The sequence below is a fragment of the Mesoplodon densirostris genome, chromosome 9 (genome assembly GCF_025265405.1).
Source record: "Mesoplodon densirostris isolate mMesDen1 chromosome 9, mMesDen1 primary haplotype, whole genome shotgun sequence".
NCBI lineage: Eukaryota > Metazoa > Chordata > Mammalia > Artiodactyla > Ziphiidae > Mesoplodon > Mesoplodon densirostris.
This window is the reverse complement of record NC_082669.1, coordinates 18,023,894-18,044,405: the sequence shown is the minus strand read 5'-3', so window position 1 is coordinate 18,044,405 and position 20,512 is coordinate 18,023,894. Positions and strand designations below refer to the sequence as shown.

General features: G+C 35.9%; 1 protein-coding gene across 1 annotated transcript in view; it reads left to right on the top strand.

Annotated features, from left to right (window-relative positions):
- Positions 1–20,164, top strand: part of NAMPT (nicotinamide phosphoribosyltransferase) — a 37,757-nt gene extending 17,593 nt beyond the window's left edge. Inside the window, exons 5-11 of the mRNA XM_060108556.1 lie at positions 1,008–1,166; positions 1,736–1,872; positions 6,090–6,315; positions 7,992–8,111; positions 11,726–11,866; positions 13,059–13,193; positions 19,014–20,164. Of these exons, the coding sequence (XP_059964539.1) occupies positions 1,008–1,166; positions 1,736–1,872; positions 6,090–6,315; positions 7,992–8,111; positions 11,726–11,866; positions 13,059–13,193; positions 19,014–19,124 (1,029 nt within the window). The 3' untranslated portion in view covers positions 19,125–20,164. The remainder of the gene's footprint in view (positions 1–1,007; positions 1,167–1,735; positions 1,873–6,089; positions 6,316–7,991; positions 8,112–11,725; positions 11,867–13,058; positions 13,194–19,013) is intronic.
- Positions 20,165–20,512: the final 348 nt, after the last annotated feature.

The window sequence follows — 20,512 nt, the reverse complement described above, 5'->3', positions numbered from 1 at the left end:
TTAGCAGCTCTTTCTAAAACAAATTTGAAGCTGCTTGTAATAACAGACTATCTGGTTTACAAAATAAAAGATAGAAAATTATGATCCTAGGATGGAGGAGTGAATTCCTAAGCTATAATAATTAGTATAGTTGCTGTAATTAAGCATCAGACTTCCTTTGGAGTTTCCTGGCAGCCAAGGAAAAAGGGGAAACCAAGGGACAGTTCTTAGCAGAAAGTAGGAACCCAGCAATTCTTTCATTTCCTCATTTGGGAACCTGTGTAGTAGGAACTGAGTTACAAAATAGCAACCTCACAAGTTTATAGCATATGCAGAAATGTTTCATGTGGCTCTCTTATAATGACTTTTGATAAAAGCCAAGGACATAAAGCATAGCTCAATGAATAGAATTGTCTAGTGCTACACAAAAATACCTCAAGTACATAACCTACCAGTAGTCATGTTAGATCCAAGGAAAAATTAGATCCAGTACTACCTATAGGAGTAAGTAAATAACTTCTTTAGATGTAGACTATTTAAGATGTAGTCCAAGGACCAGTGCTGGTCCATGAACTCTCTGATGCAGGTCCACATTAAATACAGAAATCAAGGATAAGCATTTAGAAACTTTTATGGCAATTGCCTCAACATCCAAGTGTGAGTATATTTTATAAAACTATTGGTCCACAATAGATTGAAAATAAAAAAATACATTGGTCCTTCATCACAGATAGTCTTTCTAAATATTATTTGCTTCTTTGGAGCTTTGGATGGAAAATAGGTAATTTGACATTCTCTACTGTTAAGGACTGAGTTTGCTTATCCTTTGTGTTGCGGATTTGAGAGTTGAGCTCGGCACTGTATCTGAAATGCGTGTGGTAGGCGTCCTGCCATACAGTTGAAATGTCCAATTGGTATTTCTAGTAGTATGGAAGTCCAGGACATACCTCCAGAGAAAGCTAGGATTTTCCTTAGAAAGAACCCAATTTTTTATGTATTAATGTTTGTGGTTGATTTTATTACTACAGACTATTCTTGTTCAGTCCTGGTATCCAATCACAGTGGCCACAAATTCTAGAGAGCAGAAGAAAATATTGGCCAAATATTTGTTAGAAACGTCTGGTAACTTAGATGGTCTGGAGTACAAGTTACATGATTTTGGCTACAGAGGAGTCTCCTCCCAAGAGGTAAGAAACTGAAGTGAACTTCAATTAATAAAATGTGGATTGTCGGTTAGGTTACGGTTACCACTGTAAAGTTTTGGGGAAGTTACTGGGATTGATCTTGCTTCTAAGTCGGCCACATTTTGAAATTCCAGAGATTCAGTCAGAGATATACATTAAATACCTAAGATGTGTTAGCCTATTTTAGAAATACCTGAAATAAAGCCTTCAGTAAACATCCTTGTCCTTTATGTATTGGATGGATGGATGGACAGATGGATAAACAGATAAAATAAATATTAGCAGATGTCAGATAATGCTACAGGGAAGCCAAGGCAGAGTAAGGGAAAAGGAGGTGATGGGAAGTGGGGGTGGATCACTATTAAATAGGTCTCTTTGAGGAGGTAACAGTTGAATCCTTAAATATTTAGGAAAAACTGGATCTTTGCAATAAGAAACTATTATCTCTGATAATAGTTAAAAATCTCTTTAAGAATAACTGAAGACAATAATTGCTTTGGGGGCTATGCTCTATACCTCAAGTATGGGTCTTTTTCTTTTTTTTGGATTTTGGTTTATGGTTTATTTTCCAGACTGCTGGCATAGGAGCATCTGCTCATTTGGTTAACTTCAAAGGAACAGATACAGTAGCAGGAATTGCTTTAATTAAAAAATACTATGGAACGAAAGATCCTGTTCCAGGCTATTCTGTTCCAGCGGCAGAACACAGGTAAAATTCTGTTTTCATCCTCCTATTATCTAACCTTGGTTTTCTATAACTAAATTTTTTCATTCTTGTAACTCAGTGATGTTTTGTTTAACTACAGAGCCAGGTAGTACAATAAATCTTCATGAATTTAAGCAATACTAATTCAGTATTCATACTCTGTATAAAGACTGGTCTCGGGGAGGTAGAGAACTTGTAACTGTCCTAATAGAAACAATTTAGGAGCTTTTTTCCAGCTCTTATATATATTGCTCTGTAGGTTTTATTTTAAGGATTTTTTCAGCTTCTCTATTGCCATGTGCAGATAGGTTGTATTCATTAAGTCTAGAAGCACTCACTGTGAAACCTGGTCAGTTTTCCCTTTCCCTGCTTTCTACATGACTTCACTTATCTTTGTTCTGGAAGTTATCTTCTGAACCCAGTACCCTCAATTGTAGATGAGCAAGTTAGCCCTTTTGATGAAAGGAAGAGTGTTAGAGTCTTCTTACGCTTCCTTATCTGATTTTACTAAAACATCTCAAGTTAAACTAGAAGACAAAATTATAATCTAGGCTACAGCTGCTCTGGTCCTAGAGTTAATTTTATTGAAAGTTAGTGGAGTTTTTAAAATGTATGCCAAACCTTATTTCTGGTTCTTATAACAAAAATTATTTAATGTAATTAGTTCAGGGCAGTTTATTAAATTCTACTCATACTTGAATATTGCAGGGTGCTAAAACCAGCAGTGAATAAAGCTGAGCTTTGATCCCAGGCAGTCTACTGGGTGCTACAGGGGATAGAAAGATATAAAGAATTAATCCTATCTTTTGGATTAAAAATAGTACACCAGCAGCCCTGTGCTCTGTTAAGTGCTTTTAAAGAGGTACAATTAAAGTGCTCTAGCAGTGCAAAGGAAGGCGAAGTAGGCTCATGTTCCACTGGTAGGGTTGGATCAGGAAAGGTTTTATAGAGATGGTACGCAAACCTTGACTTCTTGAATGATTGGTAAAACTTAATGGCAGACATTAGGAGATTATTCATTCTCTAAGTATTTATTACACGCCTACCATGTGTTAAGCATTGTCCTGAAAGAGCAAGGATGAAAGAGGCAAATATGGATGTGTTTAGGGAATAAGGGAGATTTTGTAGGGAATGTAGGGTAGAGTGGAAAGACAGGTTAGTAAACACCCTCAAATTTATTTTGATATTGAATGTTAACTTATTTGCTCATCATGCTAGATTATTCTAAGTCCATGTTCAAATGGGAGTGGGCATTGAAGTTTTTGAGCAAAGAAGTGATGTCATCAGAGCACTATTGTAGAAAGATTAATAGTAGGCTCTCTTATGAATTGAAAAATAGAAATGAAAAGTTAGGAGGATTTACAGGAAGCTGTTGCAGTAGTTTTGAGAGATGATGAGGTTCAGAACCAAGTGGCTAAATAAATGGAAAGAAGGGGATAAACATGAACATTGGCTTTGGGAGGTGAAACTGCTGGAGCGTGATGATCTGAATTGGGGCTCAGCAGAGGGTAGATTCAGCTAACGTATATTAGCATTGCTTTGTTAGTAGGGACTTGAATACTTTCACATGTAAGTTTCAAGACTGGTGAAACTGGGAAAATAAGAGTGACATTAACAGACCAGGATTTTAGGGTTGCAGTATTTTTATTTTTGGTCTTAGATATATGTACACCTTTAAGAAAACTTCTTGTAGTACCCATATATTAGACTCTTCATTGATGCTTTTGTTTCAAAGTAATAACATCATGAGTATGATACTATACATCTGAGAATAAAGATGATATCTTCCTTAGGGCATTCATGTTAAAACAGGTTGAAAATCTATTGTATTTTTGTAGTCTCGTAATATTTACTACATCAGCAAATTTGACTCCTTAATGTGTCAGATGTTCTTAAAATAGACAAGTCGTTTAAACAACAGCAAAATATAGTGAAAAGAGCTCTAGACTGAAAGTTGGGAAATCTGAGTGACCTTACAGCTGACATACTGGGTGGCCTTGGGCAAGTCATTTATCTCTCTGTTCTTCAGTTCCTCCATCCAACGCAACAAAAGGAGGAGCTAAAATGTTACATCTCCTACATCAGAAGGTCATTGAGGGAAAATGAACTAACACCCAAGATAACTTTAAAATAAGAAAACACTAAAATTTAGAACATTGCCATTATTGTTATAAATATTTTCTTAAAGAATATATGAATCTGGACTTGAAAATATTCAATTACATAACTCTTCCTCAAACTTTGGAAAGGTATCAAATTAAATTAAGTAGAATTCATTGAACAAATATTTATGATCTCCATATACCAAATATTATACTAGATGTTATTATGATTAGATTATGTGGAGGGTGCTATGGGAAATGTCTGTGGGACGATGAGACGAAAAAACTAATTTTCCTCCCTAACAAAATGGATCTGTAGTCCAGAAAAAAAAAAAACCTGGGCTAAAGTACAGATTTTGGAAACTCACTACAAAGGTATTTTTTAAAAGCTTTGAGTGTTTTTCACACAGGGAGGTGTAGAGAGAGACCAGAGCCCCAGGTCATATTGAGAAAGGAGAGCATCTAGGGGAGACTGATGAGGACCCATAGAAGAATGGGGGAAAAAATCAAAACATGGGATATGTCACTGAAGTCATTGGGAAAGAAAGCTTCAGGAAAGTTCACATGCCAAAGAGAAAGCAAGTAAGATAAAGACTAAAAAGGAACCATTAAGTTTGCTAGACGTGATACACACAAATAGCAGAGTTAGTTGACTGTATTGATAACAATGCTAGTAAAAAATAAGTGCATAAACAGTGACCTCTCAACTCTAAGAGTTTGTTCTTACATTGCAAAGCTCTCCAGTGTTGGTACTCTTTGAGCTTAATTCTCTCCCTTATAAAGGGGACCATAGCAATTCTTGATATGAGGGAGGGGCTTCTCTTTATCCATGTCTTAATTTTCCCTTTAGCCTGCAGTTACTTGCATTAAGTGGAGAGTTGGCATCATAGCTACTTTGTTCACTGTAAAATGAGTTTTATATAAGTATGCTATCTCTCCATTTCAGATGAGAGTAGTTCTGGGTAGCTAAGTCTTTATACCCCTGAAATGTGCATGCTCTGCCATCCCCAGTATAAGAAAAGTTGTTTACTTCAGTCCTTTAGAAAAAAAAATAAGAATAAAACAACAATTTCAAAAATAAATTAGTATGACTTTTCCAACAGTTTTGAGATAATCTTATATCTGCATGGGGTTAAATGAATGGGTTGTTTTACTTGCCATTATTTTTCTTTGGAAAATGGGGTAGAGGCAAAGACTAGCAAATTAGGGAGAAAGAAAAATTACTTGGCATGAGAAAATGGTAACAATTCTAAAATTCATTATGAAGTTTTCTTTAAGAATTTTTAAAATTATTGATATTATACATTGGTTAACCAGCAAGTACTTAGGTTACATGTCATTAATCTCTTCAAAAAGAACCACCATTATTGAGGACAGTGTAAAAATCACTATAATCATTCTTGCCTAATAGAAACTCACACGCTTTATTTCCCATCTTAATTACGTTTTGCTGAAACTAAATATTATAATTCTTATTCCCGGAGCATATATTAAGTACTAGTGGATAATCTGTAAGTGAAATAAATGACTACCTGTTACTGGCCAATTGGAGATATAACAGGTAAAGAGTTAGTTTACTATATCTATGCATGGTATAGTATAAATAATTGCCTAAGTAATTGCTTTTAAGTGTAAGATTTTGAAATGTAAGAAAGATAAAATGTGTCCCTACTATTATTGGTATATGGTTTTGAAAATGCACAGAAGGGAGCCAAGTGCTTGCATGGCCTAGCAGAATAATGGGAGTATGTGTTCATTCCTTCTAACATCTCAGTATAATGCAGAAAGTGTCTGCAGCAGGTACTTTTTAGCTCACTCATTTTAAATGGGTAGGTTCAGGAATACTAAAAACGAACATAACGTAGTTTATAGTTGGTTGAACATGACTTAAGAGTTTAAATAACTATTGGAGAGGAATGAGATTACTTATAGTCTTCAAAATTGGCCAAGGAGTGGTTTGGCTCAGATATTCCGTTAACCTTTTGATGTGCATTTATTAAACTAAATCACTCACCTTCTCTGCAGTGTTGAAGGTGTAGTATAGTAAACATGAGATATGATTCAGGAACATATAATGTGTATGCCTAAGTAAATCTGTATTTTCATTTTGTTTTCTAGTACCATAACAGCTTGGGGGAAGGACCATGAAAAAGATGCTTTTGAACATATAGTAACACAATTTTCATCAGTGCCTGTATCTGTGGTCAGCGATAGCTATGACATTTATAATGCGTGTGAGAAAATCTGGGGTGAAGATCTAAGACATTTAATAGTATCAAGAAGTACAGAGGCACCACTAATAATCAGACCTGATTCTGGAAATCCTCTTGACACTGTATTAAAGGTAAATTTTAATACGTAAGTTGACTATAAAGTGCCTATAGACCAGCAGCATCGACACTACTTTTAATTTCATTTATACACACACTATTTCAGAACTCTCTGGACTAGTCCCCTTATTGTAGAGTTGCAACCCAGAGAGTAATAGATTTGCCCAAGGTCACGCATTAATAACAGAGAAGGGATATCCAGAGTTATGGATTATTTATATACTGTCAAAGAAACAGTTAAGTACTGTTGAATAGATATTTTCTTTTTACCTTCAAAATTACTTAATAGTGTTACCATTTTAACCAGTCCTGTGATTTGGTTACCAAGTTTGTGGTTTCTTTCTTTTTCCTTTATCATTGCTATACCTTTGAAGGTTTTTAGTGCAAAAGAAATATGTGCAATGTACTGTGGAATAAAAATAATTTGAAAATAGTTTTCAAGTAGAGATTCTTTAGAGATACTGTTGATTCTCAATATAGCCTTGTTGCATTTTTTTAGTGTTTAGGACTTGGTTTACCTTCTTTGAAAAGCACTAATAAGAGCAGGTTATTGATGCTTACAACTAGAAAAATATAGTGCTGTGTGTGCTTTGCTTTAGCTGTGTCATTATTTAATCTATGAAAATCCTATGATCAATATTACAATCTCTTTTTTATAGACAAAGAAACCAGCTTAGAGAGGTTAAAATAAACTTGCTCAAGGTCACATGACATGTAAAATAAGCCAAGTATCCAATGTAGGTCTTTGTGGCTATCACCTTCCCTCTTTACCACACTGTTTCCCAGCTGATGATTAGGTGATGAATTACCCCTTAAGAAAGTGGGGTGTAGAATCAAGGAGGTCTTTTCCTATCCTGTTAAGTAAATAGGCCATCTGAAGGTCTGATCTTAGCCTGAAATATGAACAAGAATCAACGAAGTTATCAGTATGGAATGTTTTCATTGTTAGAATTTTAAACCAATTTATTTAGGAAAAGGGAGTGATTGTTGGGTAGATCTTTGGAATCTCTGACCAAGCTTTCTGAGGAATTTTCAGTCAGTGTTGAGGTATTTCAGCTGCTCCCAAACTTGCAGTAGTTAATGAATAAGTGGGACAACTTGGCATATTAAGCAATTTGGTTTAAAAAATGGGTGTCATTGTTAAGTGAGAAGCACCTCAGAGAAACTATGGGTTATATATGCTTCATTTCCAGCTTTATCTGCATATCATGATTTCTTTGAACTTTGTAATTCAGGTGGATTCGTGTTTGAGTTATGTCAGACAAATTAAATTATTGGGCACAAGCAGAAAAAAATCAAATCAAAAGTATAATCATGTTTCTTAAATGATGTTTTATATACCTTTGAAAAATATTATATTTACCATTGTAAGCTCCTAATGTTAAAGGTTTTTTTTTTCCTGAATCTAATTTGAAAAATGTGAGGGAAAACTACTTGTGTTCTGAGCCACTTTACAGTATAAGTTGACTTGGTAGAAAATTGCATGCCTGTTTCTAACATAATCAAAAGGAATTGAGACAAAAGTTTAGAAGGCTTATACATAGTATTGTAAAACTTAATTTGATTAATTTTTATATTCTCGACCTTGCTTTGCTAACAATCTTGTTTTTTTTTTTAAACCTTGGAAAGCTTTAACACTTGTTTTTCAGTATTAGTTATTTTGTGTTTGGGTGTGTATTTTTCCATACAGGTTTTGGATATTTTAGGTAAGAAGTTCCCTGTTACTGAGAACTCAAAGGGCTACAAGTTGCTGCCACCTTATCTTAGAGTTATTCAAGGGGATGGAGTAGATATTAATACCTTACAAGAGGTACGTATTTTATATTAAAAGTTTCAATAAAGCAATCCTTATAATTAAACTCCTTTTTATTAGTTTGATAAAGAACACATTAATAATTTAAGTACAGTTGTGATTATTTTAATAAGTGTTTAAGATGGTTTATGCCGTTTCTGTTACTTGCTTAAAATTTAAAATATAGAAGTATATTTAAAATATATTAACTTAAAATACAGAAGTACCGGCCAAACCATACTGCCAGTCCTCATTGGCTACCCTGGATGATGAGCCCAAAGAAGTGTCACTAGAAAACAAGAAAATGCCAGTCAAGGAATATTTTTTGTATATAAAACAAAAAGTCTTGACACTGTACAAATAGGTCTCAGTTTTAATAGAATGGAGCTTCCATATTACTCTAACAGTGTGAAACTTGAATGATATTCATCTGTGCTTTTTCAAAAATTATTGAATGGTTTGTCACCTCTTCTAAATTTAGCATTGACTGTTACCACTATTACTGTTAGATTTATTAGCCAAATAGCATAAGTTTTATGCTATCTTAAAACTTTTCCTCTTTTGTTTCTCGGATAAGCTTCTAAGGAACTCAGGTTTTTTGGAGTATTTTAGGTATTAAAATTAAAGACTATCAGCGATACCACGCTGTAGACTGTCAGCTACTATAAAGCACTGAAATTTTAATGCATATAGTTTCAGATGGAATCTTCTGTTTGAAAGAGTTCAGTGTGGTTAGATTAAGGTCAGTACCCAAATTATAAATAGTTTGTTTTCCAAAGATTCATTTAGAAGTAAGAACTATTGGGACCTCCCCAGCAGTCCAGTGCTTACGACTCCATGTTTACACTGCAGGGGCCAAGGGTTCCACCCCTGGTCGGGGACATTGCACATGCCACACAGGGTGGCCAAAAACAAAAAAAAAATTAAACTAAATAAATAAAAGTAAGAACTATTGCATATAACTATCAGTACTTCTGTGGCGATATGCATTTAGAGTTCGAAAATGATGTCTGGAATAGATGTCTTGCAATAACAGAAATGAGGTTTCTACTACCAACTCTCCCAAACTGCCTTGCTTAAGAAAAGTGGAAACTCCCCCCAGCTCTTCTAAGGCTTTGATGTGACAAGGAAGGAAGAAACAAGAAAAATCTGCAGCAAGGAGGAGGACCTGAGCATAGAAATCTCAGCTGACATGTTTAATTGCTGTTGTCCTGTCGCTCAGCTGAATTGAAGGTTTCTCACCTTGGTATCAGTTAAGAACTAGTATGCATACCTCCATTGTAGCAGGTACCCTCACACATACTTATCCCCCTTTCAGATGAAGAAATGTGGGCAGGGTACTGTATATCAGAATACGCATTAGCCCAGTGCGCTTCCCATTGCTTATACCTACCCTTCCTTGTTCTTAGGGGCAGCTCTTTAAGTTCGGTTGTTCCATCAGGTATTTGAACTTCCCTTTAAAAACTGAAGCTCTTTGGCTTTCCTTTTTTTCTTTTTTTTTTCTTTTTGTTTTTCTAAATAAACTTTGGAAATGTGTATGCATTTTTAAGGTTGAGAATCAGTTCAGAACTTGAACTTTTTTTTTTTTTTTAAACTCCATGAGCAAGAAGTTAAATATTGAGACAGATATTCTCTGGCATTGGTGAAACCTTAAACAGAATGGTCAGAGAATGAATAGTTGGTGTTCATGCGGATGCGCTCGTTACCTAAAGGGTAATAATACCTGCTTTCTTCATACTGGAGGTGGGTCAAAGTAAGTCTTTAGAAGCAAGAAAAGGAATTCATATAGCATTTTTGCTATGTCTAGTCAGATTTCCTTCTGATTGTTTGTGCAAGTATTTTTAAAAAGTAAGTTTTACTCCAATTCCATAATTTCCTGTAACATTAATAGAAAAATTCACTTAAACTTTAAATTGTCTAAATTTCACAACTTTTGGCAAAGCTATATGGGAAGGATATCTTAAAGAAATTGGTCCTAAAATACAGAGATATGACATTAGGTGATACTGTTCTTTGTGATTTACTCCTTCCTGTGCTTCTGAGCCTTACCTAAAATCAGGTGACAGTTCTGAAACTATTTTCTCTATATATTTTACCCAAATCTCCTTACCCTCCATCTTTATCTGTTTCCATTTCTTCTCCTCTATTTTTTTGTCCTACTCCTTGTATTTCTTCGTATTGAAATTCACTTTTTAGAACATGCCTTAATTTTGTGTTTTATAAGGTTTTTATTATTATTTTAGTTATACTTAGTTTACAGTTAGTTCAGTGAAAAATAAATCTGAATTCAGGGCCCTTGAGTACTTTTGGGTTCAGGTATAATAATAAAAGACATGAGACTGGGTTTATATACAGCCTAAGGAATCATTTTAAAATAAATTGTATATGTTTCCATCTTGATTCCTGACATATACCAGGAGAATTAGATGGCTGAGATTTTTTTTTTTTAAATGTGGGCTTGTTAAAAATGGAAGGTCCTTGGAGTTTATCTATTTGTGTCTTGCAAGGTTGAAAATAAGGCCTAGATAAAAGGTCAGTTTGAGACTTTTGGTATTGGGAGGAATATGGCAAATTTATATTAATGATTCACTTAAAACTATTAAACTTGCTTATGATTTTCTGATCACTTCTGAAAGTTCTGTTTAAATAAAATGAAACGGGACTTTCCAGTTACTTCCTTTCGACTATTCTTATGAAATTAAAAATGGTTATTAAATTTTATTTGCCACCTTCTACCACAAAAGTGATGGAATATATTAAATAAGAAGACAGATGCTAGATAAATAAGTCCTGCTTAGGAAAAAGAAATACAAATGATATTGATAATAATGTAGATTAATAAATTAATGTCACTTTTAAATTATGTGTCCCTTGCAAGAACTATTCTAGTTGCTGGAACTCTGTGTTCATATAGGTCTCTCTTTCTGGCTTTTAGATGATCATTCTCCCAAAACATGATCCAATGATAAATCGTAACACCCAGTCAGTTCTTAATTTTGCTGACGGCACTGGAGTACCAGCCAGAGTAAGATGACTGCCAGTGTCTCAACTGTTACGCAGGAGAGGGTGTTTTACACTGTTTTACCACCAATATCCGTTGACTTTTAAATGCCCCATTACATATGACATGCACTGACATGTGATAACATGTATTGAGATTTATTAATGATGAGGAGTGTCATTTCTAGAATCTAGTAATTTGGGGCACACGTCCATGCCCCATTGCTTGTGCTACTGGCATCTGGGCAGTAACTGCAAGAGGTAGATGACAGTTTACTCAAGTAACCTTAGGTATTTATAGCTATTTTTTTTTCTCCCTCTCATTTCCTCCATTCCCCCAACCTAAACCACAATCACTGTGACTACAACACAAATTCAGGAACTTTGAATGAAATCCCCTCCTTCTACACTTATTCCTTGTGCTGCCCTTTTTGGGGTTGGTGGGTCTTTTTAAAAGAAAAGAGTGGAATGGAACTTTGTGTAGACCTTATTCTTATCTCATTATTTACTGTGTTATAAAACAGCTTTGGATGGTTTATTCATCAATATGGCTCATGGAAAATTAGCTTCTTCCTCTTCCAAATTACTTGGCTTAAATTTATTTATTTATTTATATCTTATTTTTAATCTAGATTGTGGAAGGCATGAAGCAAAAAAAATGGAGTATAGAAAATGTTTCCTTCGGTTCTGGTGGAGCTTTGCTACAGAAGTTAACAAGAGATCTCCTGAATTGTTCCTTTAAATGTAGTTATGTTGTAACCAATGGCCTTGGGGTATGTCATTGAACTTTTACTCTTGTGTTGTTAATATTTATGTATGTATGTTGAATGTACTTATTGAACGCAATAGTCCAAGGATAATATGGTCCTGAACTGTTACTGTATTGTCAGGTACCCCTGACCTTGAGGCAGAAACAAAGAATGAAAAGAGACAGGGGGTGATAACTTGACTTCAGAAAAAAATGGAGATTTGGGAAAATGAGAGATTATTTAAGAGAGACGATGCAGGTCAATTCATTTCCACTACTTCAGTATATACCTTTGAATCAAAAAGTTGACCATATTTGAATGAGAAGGTCAGCTAACCTAGCCATCACGTATGTAAACACTGCAAATATGTAAACACTGTCAAAGAATGTTTTAGGAAGGTGAACTGTGACGTTTGAGTTGTGTTACTAGAATCATGTTCTGGTAGCCTTAAAACAAGGGAACTCAAGCTGCAAGCAGCTGAACAGCAGTCTCCCTAGCTCTTCATAAGCTCTTGAGAGTCTGTGTATTAAAGGGTGTGTGTAGGGGATCCTAAGAAAACATGGGTTGGTTCCCTACCTTAGTTCACCACCATCTTTCTTTGGCGAGTTCTGGGATTGCCTCTTCTGCTTCTCTTTTTATAGCCATCTCCAGTTGCTGCTTCCTTTCTGATCCTGAAACTGTGCTCTAGGTCTCTAGGTTCTCTAGGTCTTCTTTGCTTCTGACAGTAACAAGGTAATAGAATAAAAAGTAACGAAAGGGAAAAGGTTATGAAATAGGAAAGGCTTTATCATAGTAAACTCCTCGTTCCCTTGCCACAGATTATATAATTGAGTTGACATAGATTGATTTTTCAGTAACACACGTGTGCTATACTTAGATCAGTTTAAGGGCAAGGCATAATACAAAAGGAGATACCTTAAGGGTCCCATTGTTAACCTCAAAGACTTACTACAGATGGAGTATTAGTATTCTACACTGGTAAGAAAGGATATCCAAGATTTGGATTTTGTTCATACCTTTTTCATCACAGAGGACTCTGTCCTCCAAAACAGGCTAGAATCTCTAAAAGCCACGTGTGGATTGGTTTAATTATACATACAAAGTGCCTTAAAATGTATATAAATTATGTACACACTTTTTTTTTTAAATGGGAGTTGAGTGAACATTTCTGGTGATTAGTCTTCTATTTCTCCAACTTTCTTAATTTGGATTCCAGATTAATGTCTTCAAGGACCCGGTTGCTGATCCCAACAAAAGGTCCAAAAAGGGCCGATTATCTTTGCATAGGACACCAGCAGGGAATTTTGTTACACTTGAGGAAGGAAAAGGAGACCTTGAAGAATATGGTCATGTATGTATCTATGCTGATTTGGGGGTTTTTTTGTTTGTTTTGGTTTGTTTTTTAAACAGTAGTAGGTTGACTCTTCAAATTAAGAAAGGAAGCTTTTTTTTTTTTTTTTTTTTTTTTTTTTTTTTTTTTTTTTTTTTGCTGTATGTGGGCCTCTCACTGTTGTGGCCTCTCCCGTTGCAGAGCACAGGCTCCAGACACGCAGGCCCAGAGGCCATGGCCCACGGGCCCAGCCGCTCCGCGGCATGTGGGATCCTCCCGGACCGGGGCACGAACCCGCGTCCCCTGCATCGGCAGGCGGACTCTCAACCACTGCGCCACCAGGGAAGCCCAAGAAAGGAAGCTTTTATGTTCTATTTTATTTAAAGTGTTTACAGTTGCTGACCTAGCCTTCCAAAATACGATGAAAAACAAGAAATGGCTAGATAGTAAATATGAGACTTTTACATACATTGGGTGAAATATTTTGTAACATTCCAAAAAAATTATGGTTTTCTACATAGTGAGCAGCAGGGAGTGATTGATGAGCTTCAGTAAGTGCGTATATTTGATCTTACTCTTATTGCCAATTAGCAGTGAATCGTTTCTGAACAGGAATAGTTAAAAATACTTAAAGGATGCTGTTCTTAGACTACTCATAGCTATTTATGTTACAGTAAAACTTTGGTAATTTTATTAGATAAAAGAAGGGCTATCCAAATGCTAAAATGTTGTTAAAGATAACTCCCTTTTTCAAAACAATAGAATCCAGTTCAGGTGGTTTTCTTTAGTCTGATTTGATTCTCCCAGCAGCTCTAATGACTAAAAAAGGCAAATTACATTATCTTAGTAGTGTAAGATGTGAAAACAATGAGACTTGATTCAGATTATATAACTAATAAATGGTGAAACCTAGACTTAACCAAGTTTTCTGATTTTAGTCAACCAAACTAGAAACATGTATAGTAATGCTAAAGTAGTCTCTATGCTTGTTAACATACAAAAGTACACTTATATTCCTGAACTCAATAGTTATAAAATTTCTGTTTTTAAGCCACCAGATTGAAAAGGAAAATACTCTTTTTTAGAGGAGAATTACTCATGAATATTCATACTCAGAGGAGGGTCTACACTAAACATAAACACACTAACTTATTACTTCAGATGTTTTTAACTTTTGATCCTTTATACCATATCACATATTTTGCTTATGTTACTTTTATTACATTCTTTTAAGATTTTGAGCCAGAATTAATACAATATGATTTTTCTGTTTAATGAAAAATATGTATAAGTCCCTAAAACTTTTAGAATTAGATTCCTTTATATAGCCTGTTACGCAGTTCTTTGCATAGCCTTCACTTAACTCTTGTACTACGAAGACTTTGCCGAATTGGTTTATCACACGTGGACAAAAGTCACTTTAGACATGGTCATAACTATGAGTAAAACAAGGCATTGATTTTAAGAGTATGTGAATGATACTTGAGAACATTTGAGTCACTAATCAATTTATGATCATCTAGACCTTTTGATTTAATAGGAACCACCTTTCCTCAATAGATTAAAGTTAAATTCATAAAGAAAATGTCACAGCAAGAGCAGTGTGATTTGAAGCAACACAAGGACAGAGAAGATTGTTTCAAGATGGTGGAGTGAGAAGACCCTGAGCTCACCTCCTCTCATGGGCACACCAAAATTACAGCTATTTACAGAGCAAATACTGACGAGGAAGACCAGAATCTACCAGAAAAGATCTACAACTAAAGCTATAAGGAAGGAACTATGACGAGGCAGGTGAGAGGGGCAGAGTCACAGTATAGTCAAGACCCACACCTGCAAGTGGGCAACCCATCACCAGGAAAAGAATATAATTTCAGAAGTTCCTCCAAAGAAGTGAGGGGTCTGAGCTCCACCTCAGCCTCTCCAGCCTGGGGCAGGTCCTGCACCAGGAAGATAAGCCAGCAGGGCTTATTTTGGGACACCCAGGGGGCTGTGGGAAATAGAGACTCTACTCTTAAAGGGCACACACAAACTTACACATGCTCTGAGACCCAGGGCAGAAGCAGTAGTCTGAAAGGAGCCTGAGTCAGACCCAGTAGCTGACCTTGGAGACACCTTGGGCCCCTCAGCTAGCTGCTCTTGGATCCAGCCCCACTCACTAGCAAGCCAACACAAGCTTCAGGACACCCTGGACCCCACAGCCAGCTGTTAGCAACTGGCCCTACCTACCAGCAGTCTGACACCAGCCCTCAGGACTTGGCTCTGCCCAGCAGTGGGCTGACACTAGCCCCAGGACCCCCCAGGGTTCCACAGCTAGCAGCCTTATAACTCAGCCCCACTGACCAGCTGCGAACAGTCTACACACAAGGCCTGGCAACCAACGAGACTGGGGGCCAGCCGCATCTACCAGACTGCCTGCTGTAGTCAGTCTGCCACAACAGAAGGACCCAAGCAACCTACATAGGAGGAGCCCTAGAGCAGCATATAGCTCTGGTGACCAGAAGGGATTCACTGCTGGGACACAGAGGACTTCTACAAAAGGCAACTTCTCAAAGGTCAGAAAACATAACCAGCCTACCACATACAAGAGTTCAAGATAATGATCTTAAAAATAATCAAAGAACTCATGAAAAGACTGGCTAACCAGAGTGAGAGTTTAGAAGTTTGTAACAAAAAGTCAGAAAATATAAAGAACCAGAGATTAAGAATACAATAACTGAAATTAAAAATACACTAGAAGGAATCAACAGATGAAATGATACAGAGGAAGGGATCAGTGAACTGGAAGACAGAGTAATGGAAATCACTGAAGCTAAAGAGAATAAAGAATTTAAAAAATGAGAACAGTTTAAGACACCTCTAGTACAACATCAAGCAAGCAACTAACGTTTGCATTGTAGTAGTCCCAGAAGGAAGAGAGAACAAGGGGCAGAGAACATATTTGAAGACACAATAGCTGAAAAGTTCCCTAACCTGGGAAGGGGAAGCACAGAGAGCCCCAAAAGGATCAGATCCAAAGAGGACCACACCAAGAAACATTGTAATTAGATTGGCAAAAATTAGAATATTAAAAGCAGCAAGGGAAAAGCAACAACTTACAAGGGAACTCTAATAAGCCTATATAATCTGCCTTTTCAGCAGAAAGTCTGCTGGCCAGAGGGATGGCACAATATATTTAAAGTGATGACAGCAACCAAGAATACTCTCTTCCTACAAGCAAGAACACTCTCTACCTGGCAAGGTTTTCATTCAGATTTGAAGATATCAAAAGTTTTACAGACAACCAAAAGCTAAACATTCAGCATCACCAAGCCAGCTTTACAAGAAATGTTAATAGGAGTAATCTAAACAGGGGAGAAAAACGCTGTAACTAGAAACATGATAATTACAAAAGGAAATACCTCATCAGTAAACACAGATATATAGTAAAGGGAGCAAATCAAGCATATACTAAGGAAGTTTAAAAGACATACAGTAAAATCACCTATATCTGCAATAAGTAGTTCAGGGATACACAAAACAAAAAAGATATAAAATGTGTCAAAAGCAGTAATGAGCCTAACTGTAAGACATGATACCGTGAAACTCCTAGAAAAGAACATAGGCGAAGCACTCTGACATAAATCATAGTCGCATTTTCTTAGATCAGTCTCCCAAGGCAAAAAAATAAAAGCAAAAATAAACAAATGGGACCTAATTAAAAATTTTTGCACAGCAAAGGAAACCATCAACAAAACAAAAAGACAGCCTGCATGATGGGAAAAGTATTTACAAATGATATGACCAGCAAGGGGTTAATATCCAAAATATCCAAAAAGCTAATATAACGTAATATCAAAAAAACCAGTCCAATCTAAAAATGGGCAGAAGGACTGAATAGACATTTTTCCACAGAAGACATCCAGATGGCTAACAGGCACATGAAAAGATGCTCAGCATTGCTAATTATTAGAGAAATGCACATCAAAACCACAATGAGGTTTCACCTTACACCTGTCAGAATAAATGGCCATCATCAAAAAGTCTACAAATAACAAATGCTGGAGAGGGTGTGGAGAAAAGAAAACCATCTTACACTGTTGGTGGGAGTGTAAATTGATACAGCCACTATGGAGGACAGTATGGAGACTTCTCAAAAAACTAAATATAGAGTTGCCATACGACCCAGCAATGCCACTCCTGGGTGTATATCCAAAGAAAAGGAAAACATTAATTTGAAACCTATATACACCCCAGTGTTCATAGCAGCATTATTTACAATAGCCAAGATACGGAAGCAACCTAAGTGTCCATCAACAGATGAATGGATAAAGAAAATGTGGCACATACATACAATGTAATATTACTCAGCCATTAAAAAAAATGAAATTTTGCCATTTGCAACAACATGGATGGACCTGGAGGGTATTATGCTATGTGAAATAAGTCAGACAGAGAAAGACAAATACTGTATGTTATTACTTGTATGTGGAATCTAAAAAATAAAACAAATGAATATAACAAAACAGAAACAGTCTTACAGATACAACAAATTAGTGTTTACCAGTGGGGAGAGGGAAGCGAGGAGGGGCAGGGTAGGGGAGTAAGAGGTACAAACTACTGTGTATAAAATAAATAAGCTACATGGGCTTCCCTGGTGGTGCAGTGGTTGAGAGTCCGACTGCCGAGGCAGGGGACACGGGTTCGTGCCCCAGTACGGGAAGATCCCACATGCCGCGCAGCGGCTGGGCCTGTGAGCCATGGCCGCTGAGTCTGCGCGTCCAGAGCCTGTGCTCCGCAACGGGAGAGGCCACAACAGTGACAGGGCCGCGTACCGCGAAAAAAAAAAAAAAGCTACAAAGACATACTGTACATCACAGGGAATATAGCCAATATTTTATAATAACTTTAACTGGATTATAATCTAAAAATACTAAATAATTATGTTGTACACCTGAAACTAATATTGTAAATCAACTATACCTCAATAAAAAATTTTTTTTTAAATCGTAGGATAAAAAGGAAACAACATAATGACAAAATTGTTAGATAATGTTGTATGCTCCTCACCTTCAGACGAGATGGAAAACTTCAGCACAGTAGATTACTTCTATGGATTTTTCAAGAGAAGCTAGAGGCAGATAATTCCTTAGTGAGACAGGAATGGCTTTACCAGACTCGAAAGGGAATTTGGTCCTAATTCTCTTCATTTGTCTTTGTTTTATCCTTGTGTGGATCAAATGGATTACATGTATCAATGACTTTTGGAATATACACAAGAGTTTTTAAAATCAGTGGCTATGCATTAGTCAAGAAATCAATATTTATGTTTCTGTTTTGGGTTCGGTTGCTTGTTTTTAGTGTTGGCTTTGTTTGTTTGCTTGCTTGTTTCTTTAAGGCCAAAACTCGTGATTAGAAAGTTTAGTAAATTCCAAATTGAGAAGTTTAATCAGTGTTGAGTCTTGGTTAGGAACGAGGAAGGTCTGGCAGGCTTTCCTTGCTGATCTGTCAGTCATGATTATCAGTGACAGCCACAGTTCTTCTGGGCAACCAAAGCAGTAAGCATCTTCCACCTGAAACAAAACAGATGGGTCAACTAGGTTTTTTCATTTTTCCTTTAAGGAGGACTGTTTTAAGAATGTACAACTCAGATCATTCCTTTCCCTAAAGGTTAGATATCTCTACATCCCATTTTAGATCATGCCTGCTCTACCAGCATTCTTTGTGAATAAAATCATTTCATAATTTGAACACTATCAACATCTCTGTGTATTTGACTAACCTAATTCATCAAAGCATTACTTAAGAATTTTGTTTGATAGTCTAATATCATTAAATTTTAATATTGTTATATTTGTGCAGGATCTTCTCCATACTGTCTTCAAGAATGGGAAGGTGACAAAAAGCTATTCATTTGATGAAGTAAGAAAAAATGCACAGCTGAATATCGAACTGGAAGCAACACCTCATTAGGCTTTGTTTTATGACTGGGTATGTGTGTGTGTGCCTGCGTGTGCGTGTGTGTGTGTTTACGTGCATGCACACACGTATACACCTGTGTGTGTGAGTATGTAATACATAATGTTTATTGTACAGATGTGTGGGGTTTCTTTGTGTTTTATGATACATTACAGCCACATTATTTGTTGGTTTATGGACATACTGCCCTTTTCATTTTTTCTTTTTTCCAGTGTTTAGGTGATCTCAAATTAGGAAATGCTCTTAACCATATAAAAGATAATTGCTAAAGTAAGCTTTTTAGGGCCCTTTGCCAATAGATAGTAATTCAATCTGGTATTGATCTTTTCACAAACAGAACCAAGAAACTTTTATATATAACTGAAGATCACATAAAACAGATTTGCATAAAATTATCATGATTGCTTTATGTTTATATTTAACTTGTATTTTTGTACAAACAAGATTGTGTAAGATATATTTAAAGTTTCAGTGATTTAACAGTCTTTCCAACTTTTCATGATTTTTATGAGCACAGACTTTCAAGAAAATACTTGAAAATAAATTACATTGCCTTTTGTCCATTAATCAGCAAATAAAACATGGCCTTAACAAAGTTGTTTGTGTTATTGTACAATTTGAAAATTATGTCAGGACATACCCAATAGAATTACTAAACCTCACTGCCCCTTGTAGAATATGTATTAATCATTCTACATTAAAGAAAATAATGGTTCTTACTGGAATGTCTAGGCACTGTACAGTGATTATACACGTTGGTCATTGTATTGTACCAGTGAAATGCCAAATTTGAAAGGCCTGTACTGCAATTTTATATGTCAGATATTGCCTGTGGCTCTAATATGCACCTCAAGATTTTAAGGAGATTTTTAGAGAGAATTTCTGCTTACACTAGAATATATACATAAATGTAAAATATTGACAGAAATGGAAGTAGTGTATTTTAAAGTAATTACACTTCTGAATTTATTTTTCCTATTCTATAGTTGATACAACTTAAATGAATTACTGGAATGGGTAGTGAGTGTACTTATTTTTAATGTTTTGATTCTGTTATATTTTTCATTTTTTTCAAAAATTAAATTGGATATTCAATTTTATGGACATCATTTATTAATTTTAAACTGAATCCCTCAATAAATAATGCTCAGGCAAGTTCTTAAATGAAGATAAATTATCCCAAATGAAAAGCACGAGGACATGAGTTTGAACCAGAAGTGGAAAGTTGGCTAAATTCGGTGTTCAACATCAGCATGTTCTAGAGTGATTAAACTGCTAGATTCTGAGTCAGTCAGTCATCACATTTGACTAGAGACCAGGATTTTTTAGATGTCCTTTCTGTTCTAAGGCAGAGGTTGGCCAGCTGTGGCCTGCAGGGCAAA